The sequence below is a fragment of the Stigmatopora argus genome, chromosome 1 (assembly GCF_051989625.1).
Source record: "Stigmatopora argus isolate UIUO_Sarg chromosome 1, RoL_Sarg_1.0, whole genome shotgun sequence".
NCBI lineage: Eukaryota > Metazoa > Chordata > Actinopteri > Syngnathiformes > Syngnathidae > Stigmatopora > Stigmatopora argus.
Genome location: NC_135387.1, coordinates 26,708,352 through 26,725,569, shown reverse-complemented (window position 1 = coordinate 26,725,569; position 17,218 = coordinate 26,708,352). Strand labels below are relative to the sequence as shown.

General features: G+C 44.0%; 2 protein-coding genes across 4 annotated transcripts in view; both read right to left on the bottom strand.

Moving 5' to 3' along the window:
• Positions 1 to 483: 483 nt before the first annotated feature.
• On the bottom strand, positions 484 to 5,124 carry LOC144074268 (uncharacterized). Its single transcript, XM_077600608.1, has 6 exons — positions 4,768 to 5,124; positions 3,553 to 3,660; positions 3,338 to 3,465; positions 3,082 to 3,243; positions 1,815 to 2,041; positions 484 to 883 (listed from the first exon to the last, which is right to left on the bottom strand). Exons 1-6 carry the CDS (start codon positions 4,829 to 4,831, stop codon positions 793 to 795), a joined length of 780 nt encoding a protein of 259 aa, XP_077456734.1. The 5' UTR covers positions 4,832 to 5,124; the 3' UTR covers positions 484 to 792.
• Positions 5,125 to 7,922: 2,798 nt separating this feature from the next.
• The window catches only part of LOC144084579 (FERM and PDZ domain-containing protein 4-like), a 53,556-nt gene continuing 44,260 nt past the window's right edge, over positions 7,923 to 17,218 (bottom strand). For all 3 annotated transcript variants that reach the window (XM_077613176.1, XM_077613158.1, XM_077613167.1), the window contains exons 13-16: positions 17,159 to 17,218; positions 16,898 to 17,045; positions 13,552 to 14,541; positions 7,923 to 11,282 (exon numbers count right to left, since the gene is read on the bottom strand). The exon at positions 17,159 to 17,218 is cut by the window's right edge and continues 123 nt beyond it. In XM_077613176.1, the coding sequence (XP_077469302.1) occupies positions 8,140 to 11,282; positions 13,552 to 14,541; positions 16,898 to 17,045; positions 17,159 to 17,218 (4,341 nt within the window). In that variant the 3' untranslated portion in view covers positions 7,923 to 8,139. The remainder of the gene's footprint in view (positions 11,283 to 13,551; positions 14,542 to 16,897; positions 17,046 to 17,158) is intronic.

Sequence of the window (17,218 nt, the reverse complement as noted above, 5' to 3'; positions counted from 1 at the left end):
GGAGTTTTTTTTGTGAGACCGCTAATAAGAGCCCAGTCGAGTGTCGGACATTGTCAAGCAAGAAGCGGTGCATCCGCGAAAATTTCAAAATAAAACAATGGATATAGGAAATGTATTGACATTTTCGTAACTTGGATCTTTTTTTATATCTTGAGGCGCTAATTTGCATCTCAAAACGTTTGGTAACGTGAGAATTTTGTACCTAGAGGTATTCATAAGTAGAGGTATGACTGTATTTTTCTTTTTAATCAACCTGGTAGCATTAATCAGCACTCACAAGCCCTGTTTCAATAAAGTTTGGAACTCTGCTCTAAGGTAAAAGGACTTTATGCGCTACGTGGGCTCCCTCTAGTGGATAAAACTGTAAGGAGCAAATAAATAAAACATTAAAAAATCCCAGCCAATGAGTTAGTTAGATGTTTTTCATGGTTCAATAGTACCACTTCTGTGAAAAACACTAATGCGCATGCGTAGATGACAGAATAGTTTTTGCAGTAGAAAATTTATTTATTTTAAGAGCTCTATTTTTTTCAAGTTTTCAGGTTGAACAGCATCAGTGCAATCAGTCAAAAATCGCTAACTACACAAATCAAGCATGAAGACATTTACATTAGACAAGAGAACATATACTTCAAGTTACAAAAATATAGTATTACATTTTTTGCAAGGAATTTTCAGGGTCGTCAGGCAAAATATAAAACTGTCAAATGATGTACCTGCAATCATGGCAATCCATATTTTGGTACATTTTGGTGGGAGGGGGGAATCAGTCAGTCAGTCTTCAAGTAATAATTAGTTCAAGTCGTCATCGCATCCCATGATCCTCTGCAGTTGGTGAATGCAAGGTACAATTGACTGGTTGTTGTGCTGTGCAGTCTTCATCCTGACGGAAGTAAAATGAGCTTTTAGAGAGGAGACTGATCCAAGATGGCGGCCGGCACGCACGGGTACAGCGGCTCAATGCTCTCCTTTAGCACGACACACAATCCCTTCTGTGCAATAACTTCGGGGTGTGCAATAACAATGTGCAATATTTTAGAATTCACCTAGCCGGGATGTGACTTTTTATACTTTTATACTACTATTTATGTTTTTTTGACTGGGAAAACACACTGAAGCTTGGAGTAGCACCGCCAATTTCGTTATACGCAGCTGTGTATGATGACAATAAAGGCTTTTGATTTGATTTGATTTTAGGTTTAGCAAGTTAGACAATACAGCACATTTGATCTTGACAAAACACTGTATGTCCTGAACCAGTCTTTTGGACTTTGGTCAGGACGCACTGATTTTTAAATCATTGTTACCTAAAATGAATACAGAGGTTTAAAAGATAATACTGAATATACATATGTGACATGCATAAATGATACTGACTTAAACAGAGGTACCTCTACTTACGAAATAATTGTTAACAGAGGTACCTCTACTTACGAAATAATTGGGAACAGAGGTACCTCTACTTACGAAATAATTGGTAACAGAGGTACCTTTACTTACGAAATAATTGGTAACAGAGGTACCTCTACTTACGAAATAATTGGGAACAGAGGTACCTCAACTTACGAAATAATTGGGAACTGAGGTACCTCTACTTACGAAATGATTGGTAACAGAGGTACCTCTACTTACGAAATGATTGGGAACAGAGGTACCTCTACTTACGAAATAATTGGGAACAGAGGTACCTCTACTTACGAAATAATTGGGCACAGAGGTGGTTCTGTAAGTAGAGGACGCATTTTACGTGTAAAAACCCTACTCAGTTTTGGATGTAGAGACGTTAGTAAGTGGGCTAATCGCTTGGACATTACCTTCTCAGCAGCTCCTGTCTTCTTCTTTGTGTTGGGCAGTAGTTCTGTAACGCAGTGAGACTGTGTGCCGCCATAATGGCGTAACACTCATCGCGCAGTGTGTTGTGACTCGCTATGTCCCATTGTGGCAGTTTGCTGATATAATGCCACACGGTAAGAGTGTGTTCTAACACGGCATCCCACTCTTTTTTCTGCAAAATCACTTGGATCCACACCTGGCAAGCCACCTGGATTAGGAACACAAACAAAGTTAGTTCAAATAAGTTTGCACAAATAATTAAAAAAAAAACAGTGAGCAGCAAAAATAGGTGATCAATAATGACCGATTCCCTTAGCATCTGTTTCTTTTGATGTATGTATGTTTTGTTAAATTGTCTGTATGTTATTTGTAGTTGAAGAATAGTAATTAAAAAAAAAACATGCCAAGATCTTTCAAATGTAAGTTACGGAAATTAGGTCACAAACGGACACTTTGGTATAATACATTGCTTGCGTGCTGTGGCCAATTGGGGTTTGTGTCGTGGAAACTAGGATTCATGTCGTGGACTTTTTTTTATTAGTGACGTGCTTCTTAGTTTTGAATTGGCGTTTTTGTTGTGGCAATTTACATTCGTGCTTTTTTTTTCATTTCGCAAAGCATTCGCACAATGCACTTAGCGACCAGTGGAATTAAATGTATTGTATTTTCTCACATATTAGCCGCCTCTGTGTATAACCTGTACCCTTAAAAATGTTGAATTTAAAAAAATTCTCTCATAAGCCGCCCCCTGATTCACCATTTTCACCTCCATATTCATGGTTTTAATAGGGAGAACAAATGTGTTACTTTGAAAGGAAAATCTTAAGAAAAATCATCGCACGTGGTATTTCGGAGATACTGTAAGAATCCAAAGGATAATACTGAATATACATATGTACACATTCCAAAAGTGTGTTGCCTGCACGTAGACAATTTCAAAAATGAAGACATGTGAGCTGTACAACCAGGAAGTGTGTCCGTAGCGGTCTAGTTTGTCATTCCTACAATTTATTTAGTTTTGCCTTTTATCTGTTTATCTTTTCTCTATTTTGTAATAAATGACCGTATCGACCGCATTGTCTTGCGTTATGGCGTTTCGTCTTTGTCACCCTGCAGTTTTGTGCATGTCAACTTAAATGTGTGCGCATATAAGCCATACCCTCGATTCAGTCATTTTTTGAGTGATAAATATGGCGCATGTGTGAGATAATACAGTAATTATTTTGTCCACACAAAGCGTTTACTTACTTTGAAGGCCACTAGGTGGGGGTATGCCTTTCTGTAGCAGTGAGCGTCCCTGTTGGAGCCAAAACGGGAATACGGAATGGATTTGTACACGTTAGTCTTCCTGAGTTGTAAATCATCTTGAAGACACTTCAGGGCTGTAGTCTGAGGCCGAGGTTCTCGACTCTGCGACAAAATGATTTTGGTTAAATGACGCATCGATAAAAGCTTTTGTAGTCCCAACCCAAGTCGTGTAGAAATGCACTTAAGAAGAATGAACCTGCTCGACCAAGACCAGGGATCTAATGAGCTGGACGAGTTGCCGTTCAGACATCGGTTCTTGGATTTCATCCGTGTTTCTGCGCTGGTTGGCGTTTCCGCTCCATTCACTATCAATGGTGAAATCCACTGCGTGATAGGTGATGGTGTTAGTCGAGTATTTGTAAGGGGCAAAGCTTGCGCCTCATTAAATATTCATTGTTTTCGGGCCATTACGTGATTTTGTCAGCCTGGTGTTGGACGGGGAAGTGTTTGGGACTCTCGGAGGTGGAGATGGAGGTGAGCGGGTGTTGAGGATATCCAGGTACGACCTCCTTATTCCAGCTGTAGTAAATTTAAATGGAGAGTAAATATAGGAGCACATTTTATTCAACATAATAGCTGAAAAGTGTGCCTGACCAAAATGTAAACCAGCAAAAAGCACCAGCTACAAAAATACTTGGCTCTTAAAGCACCAGCATTATGGCCTACAATGGAAGTTTCTTTATTGATCTTAGATATGGTGAAATTAATACATGTACTTAATACTTAACAGCAAGGGTGTCAGACTCGGGTTGGTTCGCGGGCCGCATTAACGTCAACTCGATTTGATGTGGGCCGGACCATTTTAGATATAATATTTAGATTTTTTTAAATAAATGGATTTAAAGAACTGGATCAAAAGCCCTAACTATTCCATTTGTTATAGATCTAAAACAATGTTTATTTGAGCTTTTTTTTCTTAGTAAAGGAAAATCTCTTTTAATCATTATGTTCCATATTACAGTGGAAAACAAAACATATTTTTATATATTTTTAGATTTTACGAAATGATTTTTGAACTAAAAACTGAAAAAAATGATTACAAAATTACAATTATTGGTTTAAAAAGGGGGAAAATCAGGATATATAATATACATGTATAATCTTCATTTTAATTTGATCCTAAAACAAAGTCGGTACTCATGATTTACATTCTCGGGCCACACAAAATGATGTGGCGGGCCAGATTTGGCCCCCGAGCCGCCACTTTGACACTGGTGCTTTACAGGGAATTCATTGGCCATTTTTATTGGACGTTTAGCGCCGTCAATGGCACTGAATGACCCTTCAAAGCCATTTAAAGATTTTAAATAACAAAAAAATAGTCACCTGGTCGAAATGTTTAACAAGCTTGTACCTTAAAGTCCAATAAAACTGAACAGTAATTAACCAATGTGGGGAAAATAATTCAAGTGTCTTACACATAACGAGCTAAAAAGAATTTGCAACGCAAAATGTTTGGAAATGATTGAAAACAATTCACCTTTAAGCCCTATAAAGCTGAACAATACTTTCTGGAGTTAAATACAGATTTCATAATGACACAGCGAGAACACGTGATGTAAACAATGTTACACCTTTGAGAAAATCTACAAATTCAAAATTAAAGCGATTCTTTTTTGGACCTACCGTCAATTTTGGGCTGAATTTCCACCAAAGCACGCCTTGGTTGAGCAGCAGTCGCTGTCGCCATTGTGTAAAAAGTTTGTTGCACCTGCTGCTAACAAATGATGCTAATCTTTGCACAAGTTGGAGCACACGAGGGTGCCCAACAAGTACTTTCACTGATAGAGTTCGACTCTTAAGCCAGTTCGACCTGTAAAGTCCCTGCGTCACTTCTGATCGCATCGATATTCAAAACAAATCGTAAAAAAACAGAGAAAAAAATCCCAAAACTTGTCACGTAGCTAATCAACTTCGAGGTTCCAACATATTTATTTTATGTCCTAGAAGGCACCACACGCGATAACCCCGCGCAGGCGTGGCTTGTGACGTGTCGCTATCTGATTGGTGGGAATGGTTTCCGGCGGTAAACAGGCAAACAATTGGAGGCGGAGTCACAAGTGACGTGTTTTCTTTCTCCTCAAACAACAACAGCCAAGTTTTTATATTTTAGATTTCACTATGAATGCATCATGAAAATACACACGGAGACAAACAATTAAAACATTTTCTTTTAATATTTTCTTTCAATAGGGTTGTGTCTTATCAAAAACTATGATACTTATATATTGTCATTAGACGCCACTGCATTATATCCTTTTTTTAGTGAAGTTCAAGCACAAAAGGTGATTCCAAAACCGATAACACACAAAAAAGGTAAAAATAATTTGAATATAGCTAAAACAGTCTTTAATCATATATGGCCCAAAATAAGTTGTTTTGTACACTATATATAAATTGAATTATTCTAAAAAATAAACCGTTGTAAAATACAGTATGAAGCAATGGTTAAAATAGTGAAATTGTAAAGTAACTCTCAAACAAGCTGTATATTGTATATTGCTTTCAGTGTAACAAAAAATGTTATCTTTCACAAATAAAGCCTTCTATTTAGCACATAAATAAACTATTTTCCTTACATTTGTGAAATTTCAAGATTGTATGCATCAGTAGAAAAACTGCACTTAATGAATCTAATGGAATTGCAAATGCAAAACATAACTATAGGTTTACAAAATACAGTATTTACAGTTTATCTATATACATTTCAAAATAAATTACATAATGCACAATTAAAGGGTGTTCTACTAGATTTAATGAAAATCATATTAAGGTTGACCACCTCATGACCTTTTTTTAAATATACATTGAAATAAAAATGAGTAAGGACAACTTTTTAGCATATATATATATATATATATATATATATATATGTATATATATATATATATATACATATATATATATATATATATACATATACATATATATATATATATACATATACATATATATATATATATATATATATATATATATATAAATATATATATACATATATATATATACATATACATATATATATATATATATATATATATATATATATATATATATATATATATATATATACATATACATATATATATATACAATTTCTAATTGGTATTGTTTACCGTAACAGTCAAAGTAATTCAGCCTCGAAATAACTACCCATAAACGATTAAAACCGACTTCTCCTGACGACATAGGCGACGCTAGACCAGGGGTCCCCAACCTTTTTTGCACCAGGGTTCAATTTTACGTATAAAAATGTTTCCACGGACCGGTTAGAGGCACAGGTGTTTAAATAAATGGAAAAAAAAACCGTCAGTTCATATGACTTAACCTATTGCACTTAATATTAAGCAATTACTGCATTTTCTTGCATGTGTCACTCAAAAAAATGATGTCTGAATCGAAGGTACGGCTTATATGCGCATAAATTAGACTTGACATGCACGAAACGCCATAACACAGGACAATGCGGCCGATACGGTCATTTATTTCAAAATAGAGAAAAGATAAACAGATAAAACGCTTAACAAAATGTATTTTGACGTCTATGGATGAAATTCAAGAAGAAGAAAAAACGTATCTTGCATAAAACAGGAAATAACTCATTTACTTGTGCCTGCCATTGCTCACTCAGGATGCCATATTACCTAGGGATGACAAATTAGAGCGCTACGCACACTTCCTGGTTGTATTGCTCACGTGACTTTTCACATTTGTACTCTGTATTAAAACCATGAATATGGAAGTGAAAAATGTGAATCAGGGGGCGTCTTATGCAAGAGAAATGGTAAAATCCAACAATTGTAAGGCAATTTCAAGGGTAACGGCTTAGACGCGGAGGTGGCTAATATGCGAGAAAATACGGTAAAACAATTTTGTACGGAGGCCAAGAAGGGTCAGGCGAAAGAAAATGAACGTTTGTGCATTTTTCTTTTTAGGGAAGCGTTTGGACTTTGCCGTTCGCCTGTAATACTTCTCAACCGCCATCGCTCAACGCTGAGCGTGTTACCAAATATCAACGTATTTGCGGCGTCGATCAGAATAGAACGATGCTAGCCGGAGTCTCAGTACATGGGATTTGGGGGTACCGTATTTTCACGACTATAAGGCGCACATAAAAGTCTTGAATTTTCTCCAAAATAGACAGGGCGCCTTATACTCCAGTGCGCTTTATATATGGACCAATACTAAAATTGTTATCACCATAAAATAAAATAAATCAGTCGATAGGATACACCATCCTCTACGGCTCTCACAACTATGGCAAGCAGCCCCCGACTCTACTATTTTCCCCGTAGAAAAAGTACTGTGCAGTGACTGCTGGGTTATGTAGTTCTTTTGTCAATACACCCAATGGATTGTGGCCTGTATACATCGACATCAACACAGCTTGACAAAGCATGGAAAGCAGCGTTGGAATAGTTACACGAGCTACTAGCTAGCTACTATTTGCGAATGGATTGTGGCCTGTATACATCGACATCAACACAGCTTCACGAAGCATGGAAAGCAGCGTTGGAATAGTTACGCTAGCTACTATTTGCGAATGGATTGTGGCCGCCTGGACGAACATATAAAACTCAGCGTTTTCAATGACTCATTTGGACAATTGTTCAATTCGGACACAGAAAATGAGGACTTTGATGGATTTGTGGGTGAGGATGACGTGAGTACATTGTAAAATGGCTAAATAAAGTACAACCGAACTCAGTTTTTTCTTCTGTTGCCTTTTTAAAAACGTGTTTTTAGCGTGTGGGTGTAGCGTGTATGTTTAAGCTGTGTATGTTTTGCCATGCCTGGCTGCGTCTTTAAAAACGGTGTGTCCTTTGTGTGTGTCAAATACAGAAATAGCACTCGTTATTGACACTGCAGCTAAAAATACGATGCGCCGTATAGTCGTGAAAATACGGTAAGTTAATATTTTGTTTCAAACGGTAGCGGTCCGGGGAGGCCGACGTGGGGACCCCTGCTCTAGACGGCTAAAGCAGCAAAGGAAAAAACTCACTTGCTAAGCAGCGTTTTAAGAGAACGCGTGAGCGCGTTCGCAATGGCCGACATGGTGCTAGAATGTCTTACCAGGGCCTTGACGCTGTGTTCTCCCGGCGCAGCCACCGTGGCGACCTCGGCGGCTTTGAGTAAACAGATATAGTTCATAACGACTTCGTCCACCTTGGCCACCACCTCTCTCTGTTGGTGCGAGGCCGAGGCGCTGAGCCCCTTCACCAGACACATGCACGCTTCGCAGAGACAACACAGCACCTGAAAACTGTACGTAACGGCTAGCAACATCTCTTCGGGACTGCCGTACGCTTGCGCCATGCGCCGGCAAGCCCGGCCTAACTCTTTGGACTCCACCGAGAGGAGCTGCTTGGACTGAGACACTTCCTGCATTCCGGGAATTTGGACGCCGCGGTCGCAGCGGCCGATGCTGGACCTCACCAACGCGATGAGCTCGCCGGCGTCGCGGCGGACGTCGGCGAAGCCGGAAGGGGAGCTGTACATGCGGTCTTTCAGGGTGTTGACTCGGGAGAGGCGGTCACTGAAACTCATGTTGTCAAGGACCTCGCCGTACAGCTGCTCGCCGGCCGCGTCCAACGCCGAGCCGCAGGGGAATATGGCCAGCAGGGCGGCGCGCTCGTTGTCCAGGTGAGTCCCGGCCCGGCTCCGTCTCGGTGCGTCCCACTCGTTGTCGTCGTCTTCTCCCTCGCTTTTGCGTTTGAAGAAACAGTAGCTGAAAGGTCCGTTGCACCTCCAGGGACTGGTGTCCAGTTTTTGAGAGCCCTTTGGTTGTTTGTCTTTCTGCACAGGAAATGCGACGGAAGCCCTTCGGCAGTCCACGCCCGAAGACCAGCAGGTGGTGTGCGACGAGACGGAACCTTGGGAGTAACTCTTGGAAAGCCTCTTCCTGGCCGGCCTCCTTTGGACTTTGGTCTCGCCTGGCTGGGGCGCGGATGGCGACGGGGGGCGTCGGTTGGCCTTCTCGAAAAGAAGCTCGGCGCTACCGGAGCCGTTGGTGACGTTGCTCGAGCTGCGTTTGAGTTCGCGGCCCCTCTGCGGAAAATTATCCAAAGGGTCTAACATCGACGGGCTAGGGTTGACGGCGCGGACATGGTTCTGATTCGGCAGGAACGACTCCGGCGTGCGTACGGAGTTGCCGGGAGGGGCGCAGGGTTGCCCCGGAATCGGTACGGGAGGAGGGAGAGCCGGCGGTTGCGGCGGGGACGGGGAAGAGACCCCGCCCACGGGGTTCGTCTGCCTGAAGGCTGACGGACCCCGCCCGAGAGAGAAGCCGTCCAAGTCCGCTCGCTGACCACCGAGACGGGAGCCGGAAGGTGGGGGGATAGGGGTGCGCCGTTCTCTCGGGTCGGTCCTGCACCAATCGTCTACGCCGCAACTGGGTTGGCTTCTGGAGCGCGGCGGAGGCCTGCCGGCCGTCAGCTCGCAGACGCCGTCTCTCTTGAACGGCGGCAGGAAGTGATCCGAGCCCGGGGCGTTCCTCTCGAGGTTGCTCTGCAGTCCAGAGAAGGAGCTTCTTCTTTCCCCGTGCGCTTGCCTCACGTCTAACCTGTTATTCGACGCGTACGTTTCGGGGTTTCTTTTCAGTTTGGCCGGCAGCGTGGCGGCGTGGTACGTCTTTGGGTCTTTGTTCGTCAAATGCGAGCCGTTCGGGTTGGCGAAGTTCGGGCGGACGAAGGCGGACGAGGCGGCGGATGGGATGCATTGGCATCTAGGGAGCGTGTTTCCTCGGTTTTTGACCATTTCAACGAGTTGAGGGTTGCTGGTGATGTAGCGGCGAGTGTCTTTTTTCACGCCGCCGCCCATTCCGGCGCTGTGTAACTTTCCTCCTTGGTGCATCTGGCTCACGGTTAAATAGTTGATTAATTGTCGGTACGCTTCGCTGCCTTCCTTTTGATTGGGGTTTTTGTAAAAGGGCTTTTTGCCCGTCATTGTTTCTTTGTGTTTAGACGGCGTGGCCGAAGAAGGACGGACCAGTTCGGGGCCAGAAGAGGGATTGTGAATGTTGGGAAGCATTTTTCGAAGGAGGACCGGGTCGGCGTGAGGGTGAATATCCTTGGCTTGCGGGTTCTGGCCGGGTTTGAATTCCTCGTAATTGACCACCCGGAGTAAAGACGAGGAGGAACTGGAGATGGCGTGCCTTTGCAGGTGGTGGTGCTTGGACTCGGTCGCTCCCGAGCCCAGCGGCGAGTCGGTTGGGGTGGCGCAGACGCTGCTATTGGCGCTACCGCCCACGTCCAGCGACGAGCACAGGGAGCCTTGCAGAGAACTGTGCGCTTCCCCTTGCAAGTTGGAAATCCTTTTAGCCAGGTGGTACTCGCACAAACGTGCCACACTCTGCTGTCTGGAAATGGACTGGTGGTCGTTCTGGATTTCCGACGCTTGTTCCGAAGCCCCCGATCGGTCGCTTTTACCCGGAGACAACAACGAGGCCACCACCAGATGTTCGTCCTGCTCCACCGTTCTGTTGTCGATAGCGCAATCGAGAGTCCCCATGTCCGTGAGGCCATCCGGTTTGATGGGAGGCGGACGGGGGATTCTGGGACGGTCGTCGGGGTGATTGTTCACGTCCTGATCCTGGTGGTCCTCTAGGAACAAATTGTGTCTTCGGTAGCTCCCCCCTCGATCGCAGAACGGTACGTGTTGATGACCCTCGCGGCGGACGCTTCCGCTTTGGTAGCCTTCCCTCGTGCTGAAGGTGTTATACTTCCCGCTCGAGTCCGCGGACTTCTTGTGATGTTTCCCGCCCGGCGTGGTGGAGTTGGGCCGCTGAAGCGTAGAGGACAGGTTGGGGGTCTCGGATCTCAAACTCGGACAGTCCGGCCGTAACGACGGCACCGAGTCCAAATGGGGACTGCGTCTCGGAGGGACGGCGGGTGGTCTGAGGTGCTGCGGCGTACGGGATTTCTTTTGCGTGGTGGCCTCGGTGCCGGGTGAAACGGGGAATTCTGTTTTCTCCTCCAGTAAGGGTTGGTAGCCCTCCCTCGTGGCCACCAGGAGGCGCATGTGGCTCTCGCTCAGTCGATGGCAAGCGGCCAGCTCCGAGAGTTCTGTCATTTCTGACGAGTTTGTCTCATTTCCCGAGTCGGAAGAAGATTCCGGGCTGAAGCCGTGAGATGTGTAAACACCTGGGGAAGAGAACAAAAGTGATTGGACGCAGAAGTGACCGATGACAGGTAGTCCTCGAGTTACGACCGAATTCCGTGCCGACGCTGGTGGCGTAATCTGGAAAACCCAGAACTCAAAACAGCGTTGCAATGTGTAGCATAGGTGCCGCCCCACCCCGTCTGTTATATCAGTGTTTTACCACCTGTTTTGTGCTGCTTTTTCCATGAAAATCTTTACATTTAAAACTATGTCGCCCATTTTAACAATAGTCATCAAAGTTTTATCAGCAGGAATCACATAAACCCCTCAAATTATTCCCAAATCTCATTTTTTCACACTGACGTAATGTCACCAAAAGTGAACAACTTCCAGTTCAAGTGATGCAAAAATTAGCAATGTTTTTAATCGCATCATTTTCTGACTTTTCTCCAAATATGACTCCTAATATTACGCAAAACATTTTGTGCTCACCCAGACTATGTCGCCAAAAGTTGAAACCAAACAACTTCCAGTTCATATTAGAGAAAAATAAGCAACAAAATGAATGTTTCACAATTTGAATCTTGTGATAGTATAATCCATAATTTAACGTTCATCATTGTTCAGTTGATTTTAACCTTATCATTCAATTCATTCTCTCTGAATATTACATTGTATGAAAAAAGTAGTCGAGACTCGTTGACTTTATCGTGTGACGAGTCGAATACGAAATTGAATGAGGGTCACGTAACCCCGGGGGGGGGGCATGCAAACTCCACACAGTGAGGACCAAGCTGTCCACAATCAAGTCCAACTTATCTCATCTCATTTTCTGACCGCTTTATCCTCATTAGGGTCGCGAGGGGTGCTGGAGCCAATCCCAGCTGTCTCCGGGCCAAAGGCGGGGGACACCCTGAATCGATGTCTAGCCAATCGGAGGGCACAAGGAGACAAACAACCAATCACTGGTAACTAGGGGCAATTTAGTGTCCAATCGGCCTACCATGCATGTCTTTGGAATGTCAGAGGAAACTGGAGTACCCGGAGAAAACCTACGCAGGCCCGGGGAGAACATGCAAACTCCACGCAGGTGGACGTGAGCTGGATTTGAACCCAGGACCACAGAGCTGTGAAGCCGACGCGCTAACCACTCAGGTCACCGGGCCACTGTCCGACTTATCAACTTCAGTAAAGTACCCGCTAGTGCACAGGTGTGAAAGTGGCGGCCCGGGGGCCAAATCTGGCCCGCAGCATAATTTTGTGTGGCCCGGGAAAGTAAATAATCAGTGGCAACTTAGTGTTTTAGGATCAAATTAAAATGATAAATATAGATGTATATTAAATTTCCTGATTTTCCTCCTTTTAAATCGATAATTGCTATTTTTTAAACCATATTTTCTTTGTTTTTAGTTCAAAAATCATTTTGTAAAATCTAAAAATATATAAAAATATTTTCTCTTTTCCACTTTAATATGGCACATAATGATTAAAAGAGATTTTGCCTTGCTAAAAAAAAAAAAGCATTGTTTTAGATCTATAAAAAACGGAATATTCCGGGCTTTTGATCCAGTTCTTTTAATCCATTTATTTAAAAAAATCTAAATATTATATCTAAAATGGTCGAGCCCACGTGAAATCAAGTTGACGTTAAAGCGGCCCGCGAACCAACCCGAGTCTGACACCCTTGGTCTACAACATAGATATAGAAAAAACTAATGTCATCACTTTTTGGCCCTTTTTCAAACAGTGTGAAATGCATTGAATTAAAAACATACTTTTGTTTTAACATTCAGCCTATAGGCACATTGAAAGAGTTATTATAAAGCAAACCGTTTGAAAATCTGTCAATTTTATTAAAATAGCTTTAATATATTTTTAGTGATGGCATTTTATTTAGTTATGTTTTGTAATTTCAAGAGTTTCGACCCCATTGGTTAGTACGTTCGCCTTACAATCTTTCGTCATTCATTTTCTGTTACGTCTATCATCACAAGGGTCGCAGGGGGTGCCAGAGCCCATCCCAGCCACCTATGTGCAGCAGATGGGAGTCACCCTGAAATCGGTTGCCAGGCAATCGCAGGGCAAAATGAAACGGACAACCAATCAGGCCTAGGGGCAATTTAATGTACAATTAGCCTAGCATACTTTTTGGCTGACATCGACAACCATTAGCGCCTGATTCATTTGAAGTGGGCCACGAACTGACACCCTTGCGCTAGTGCAACTTCAATGGCGGACGAGGCGTGGGTGTGGTAACGTCGTAAGTCGAGGACATCATAACCCGAGGACTTCCCGCGCAAAGCGACAAACCTGGATTGTTCCTGCCCGATGGCGGACGAGGTGGCGGAGGCCGCCGTTCGTTGACAGCCAGCGCTTCGAGTGCCTGCAGCGTGTTCACCACCGTGTTCTCGAGCCGCCTCTTTTCCTCGCCCGCCGCCTCCTCCGGCGTCGGGATGGCATCGATCAACGACACCGGAATATCGTCGTTCCGATCCGGGCTCAGGAGCCGCCCTTCGGGCGCCGCGTCCTCGTCCGAACTGTCGCGGAAGCCCGGCGGCGGCGCGGCGATCGCCAGGTTGAGCGACTCCAGGAGCGAGTCGCTCTCGTCGTCGTCGACCGTGTCGTCGCCCTCGGGCGGGGGCAGCGAGGTGAGGTCGATGATGTCGTCGGTGGGTCCGGAAAGCATCAGAAAGGAAGCTTTTCCCGCCGCCGTGGCGACTCCTTCGCCCCCCCGGCCGTCGACCGACGGCGTCCCCCCGGCGGAGTCTTCCTCGCAAGAGGCCTCGTCCTCATCTTCCGCCTCGTCCGTGGCGTCGCGATAAAACAGGTCTCTTAACAGGGGCTCCTCGCTCCCTTCGTCGTTTATGTTGCTGTAGATGTGCGTCAGACCACCTAAGTGAAACGACATCCTGTCCTGTGCCTCAAAGTTGGCGTTGTGCAAGTACCGCGGCGGTCCGTGCTCGGCTACCTCGTCGCTTTCCCGGAGTCTTTGGAAGGCTAAACTCCCGGGTTTGTTGGGCGGCGGGTCCCCTCCGAAAATAAATGACACTTTGGCGCTACGAGGTGAGTCCTGAGGTTTGTGTCTGGTGGCGGGGGGAAGGGGCGGCGGGAGCGGACTCGGACTCCGAAAGTCTCCGTCGGGATTTTGGGCCGGACGGAAGTTGGGATGGAAGCTGTTTTCTCGGCGTCTCTCGTCTTCCAAGTATTGAGAGTCCCCGTAGAGCCCCGGCCGGCTCCGCGACAGCTCCTCGCTGTCGCCAAAGGACGTGCTGTACGGCCACTCCAGGACGCGATCCTGACCTGTCGATGACAGTTGACAGTTGAAGTTGGGAGGATTCTCATCTCGATTGTTTCGAGGGAGTAGAACTCCCCAACGGAAATGACAACTCAATATATGTATCTTACTTTGATGAACAATCAACGTCCCACATTTTATTCACACCAACCACAAGGCAGAGTCTCAGTTACGAGTCATCCATCCATCCATCCATCCATCAATCCAACCCACCCACCTAACCATCGAACCATTCATAATAATAATAATGTGACCGAAACTTTTTAAAACATTGTCAAGACTAAATGGGGAAGGGTAGACAATGTGGTGGTGTTCCAGGTGATTAATTCAGGCAAGGCAAATCCACCAGTTTTCATCAATTGGGCATATAATATGAAGTTTTCATTGTAATGTTGATTAAAAACAAATGCAATACAATTATTTATGCTGTCATAAAAAGTGCTGGTGCAAACCAATTGCAACTGTGCTTTAAACGTAAGCATAAAAAATACATTGAGGGAAAGAAACGGTAACTGTGGTCGCGAGGGTGCTGGAGGCTATTCCAGCCAACGACAGGCAGTAGGCGGGGCACATTCTGAAATGGTTGCAAGCCAATCAATCACAGGGCACAATGAGACAAACAACCATTCACGCACACACACACACACACCTACGGATCATTTAGAGAACATGTGTCAAAGTGGCGGCCCGGGGGCCAAATCTGGCCCACCGCATCATTTTGTGTGGCCCGGGAAAGTAAATCATGAGTGCCGACTTTCTGTTTTAGGATCAAATCAAAATGAAAAGTATACCGTAATTACTCGAATATAACACGCAGGTTTTTGCAAAATAATTAATTCCAATAGTTGGGGGTGCGTGTTATAATCAAAAACTAATTTTTTTTTTTTTTTTTTTTTTTTTTTAATTTTTTTTTTTTTTTTTGTGTCTTGTTACATGGCCCTTAGCCTGGTGCTTTTTCTTGCCAAATAAATTGAATTGAAATTGAATTGAATAAAATAAATTACAAATTTTCGATCGAAAAAAGCATTGTCAAACTCACTTTGACGCACGGATTTTACGTCATCTCGTAGAGCCGACGCACGGATTTTACGTCATCTCGTGAAGCCGACGCACGGATTTTACGTCATCTCGTAAAGCCGAGACCACCACTGCCCCCCTCTAGCCTCGTACCTGTCTCAGTTCACCCTCTCTCAGTTCAGTGTTATAATCAATAACTAAAATAAATTACAAATTTTCGATCGAAAAAAGCATTGTCAAACTCACTTTGACGCACGGATTTTACGTCATCTCGTAAAGCCAATCGGATGATGTGTTGTGGGAGGAAGAGGAAGTGGATGAAGGAAGCGTGGACGTTGATAGGATTCTCAACGAAGAGATGTATGAGAGGACAGACAAAGAGAGAGAGGAACTTTTCATTTGAAGGATTCTAATGAATAAATTTGTTTGAACAAAACAATCGTGAAACGAAGAAAAAAAGGTAAGATTTCTGATTTTCGTCAGCGGGAAATTTTAGGTGCGCACTATATTCGAGTACTGCGTTTTTCCAGATTTTTTTGGCCCAAAGTTATACCTGCGTGTTATTTTCGAGTGCGCGTTATATTCGAGTAATTACGGTAGATGTATATTAAATTTCCTGATTTTTCTCCCTATTAAATCAATAATTGTAATTTTTTAATCATTTTTTTCTGTGTTTTTAGGTCAAAAATCATTTTGTAAAATCTAAAAATTTATAAAAAAAAGCTAAAATAAACATTGTTTTAGATCTATAAAACCTGAATATTCAGGGCTTTTAATCCAGTTCTTTTAATCCATTTATTAAAAAAATTGAAATATTATATCTAAAATGGTCCGGCCCACGTGAAATCAAGTTGACGTTAAAGTGGCCCGCGAATCAACCCGAGTCTGACACCCTTGATTTAGTGTCCAGTCAGCCTGCCATGAATGTTTTGGGGATGCAGGAGGAATCGGGAGTACCTGGGGAAAACCCACGCAGGCACGGGGCGAGAGTGGGGGGCTTAGGGTTAGGTCAGATTCAGACGTTTTAGTGCGACTAATACAATAATTCCTCAAATATTGCGGTTAATGTAGACCAGACACTGCCGCGATAATCGAAAAAAAAACAAAGTAGGGTCACCCCTATTATAACTTTTTTTTTTCTTCAGTGCCGAGTCTTAATAGCAAGAGCTGCTTCCGCTTACGAGTTTCAGCGTGGATTTTCACATTTTTAAGAAACTTAAAAAACATGTTTTAAATAATAAATAGCAGGGAAAAAAAACGTAAAGTAGTGATGAGTGAAGACGCGCTAATCGAGGGATTACTGTAATCGTGAAAATACGGTACATTGGTTTTCCTAAAACTTACTGTCGTCGTCGTCGTCATCTCCGGCAGCGTTGCCGCAGTGGACCATGTTGAAGATAGATCTCCGTGAGTCCACCAGGAGGCGATAGTAGCCCGCCGTGAGACAGGCCAGATTCATGGCGTCGCTGGACTCCATGATGAGGGTGATGGGCTTTCACATGACACGATGGCGGGTGGGCGGGCAAAGGAACACCAAAGAGCATCTGTTAAAACTGCAGGACTTACGCCGAAGCGTGTTCGCGGGCGGGACGGGACGCTGCTCACCCGGACGTCCAGGACGTGAAGCTCCAGCCGCACGTTGTCTTGATCCTCCGTCAGGATTTC

Coding starts and splice junctions, on each gene's coding strand:
- LOC144074268 (XM_077600608.1), bottom strand. CDS start 4,831: ATGGCGACAGCGACTGCTGCTCAACCAAGGCGTGCTTTGGTGGAAATT. Junction 3,466..3,552: donor CACCAGGCTGACAAAATCAC/GTAATGGCCCGA, acceptor CCTATCACGCAG/TGGATTTCACCATTGATAGT. Junction 3,244..3,337: donor CCCTGGTCTTGGTCGAGCAG/GTTCATTCTTCT, acceptor ATTTTGTCGCAG/AGTCGAGAACCTCGGCCTCA.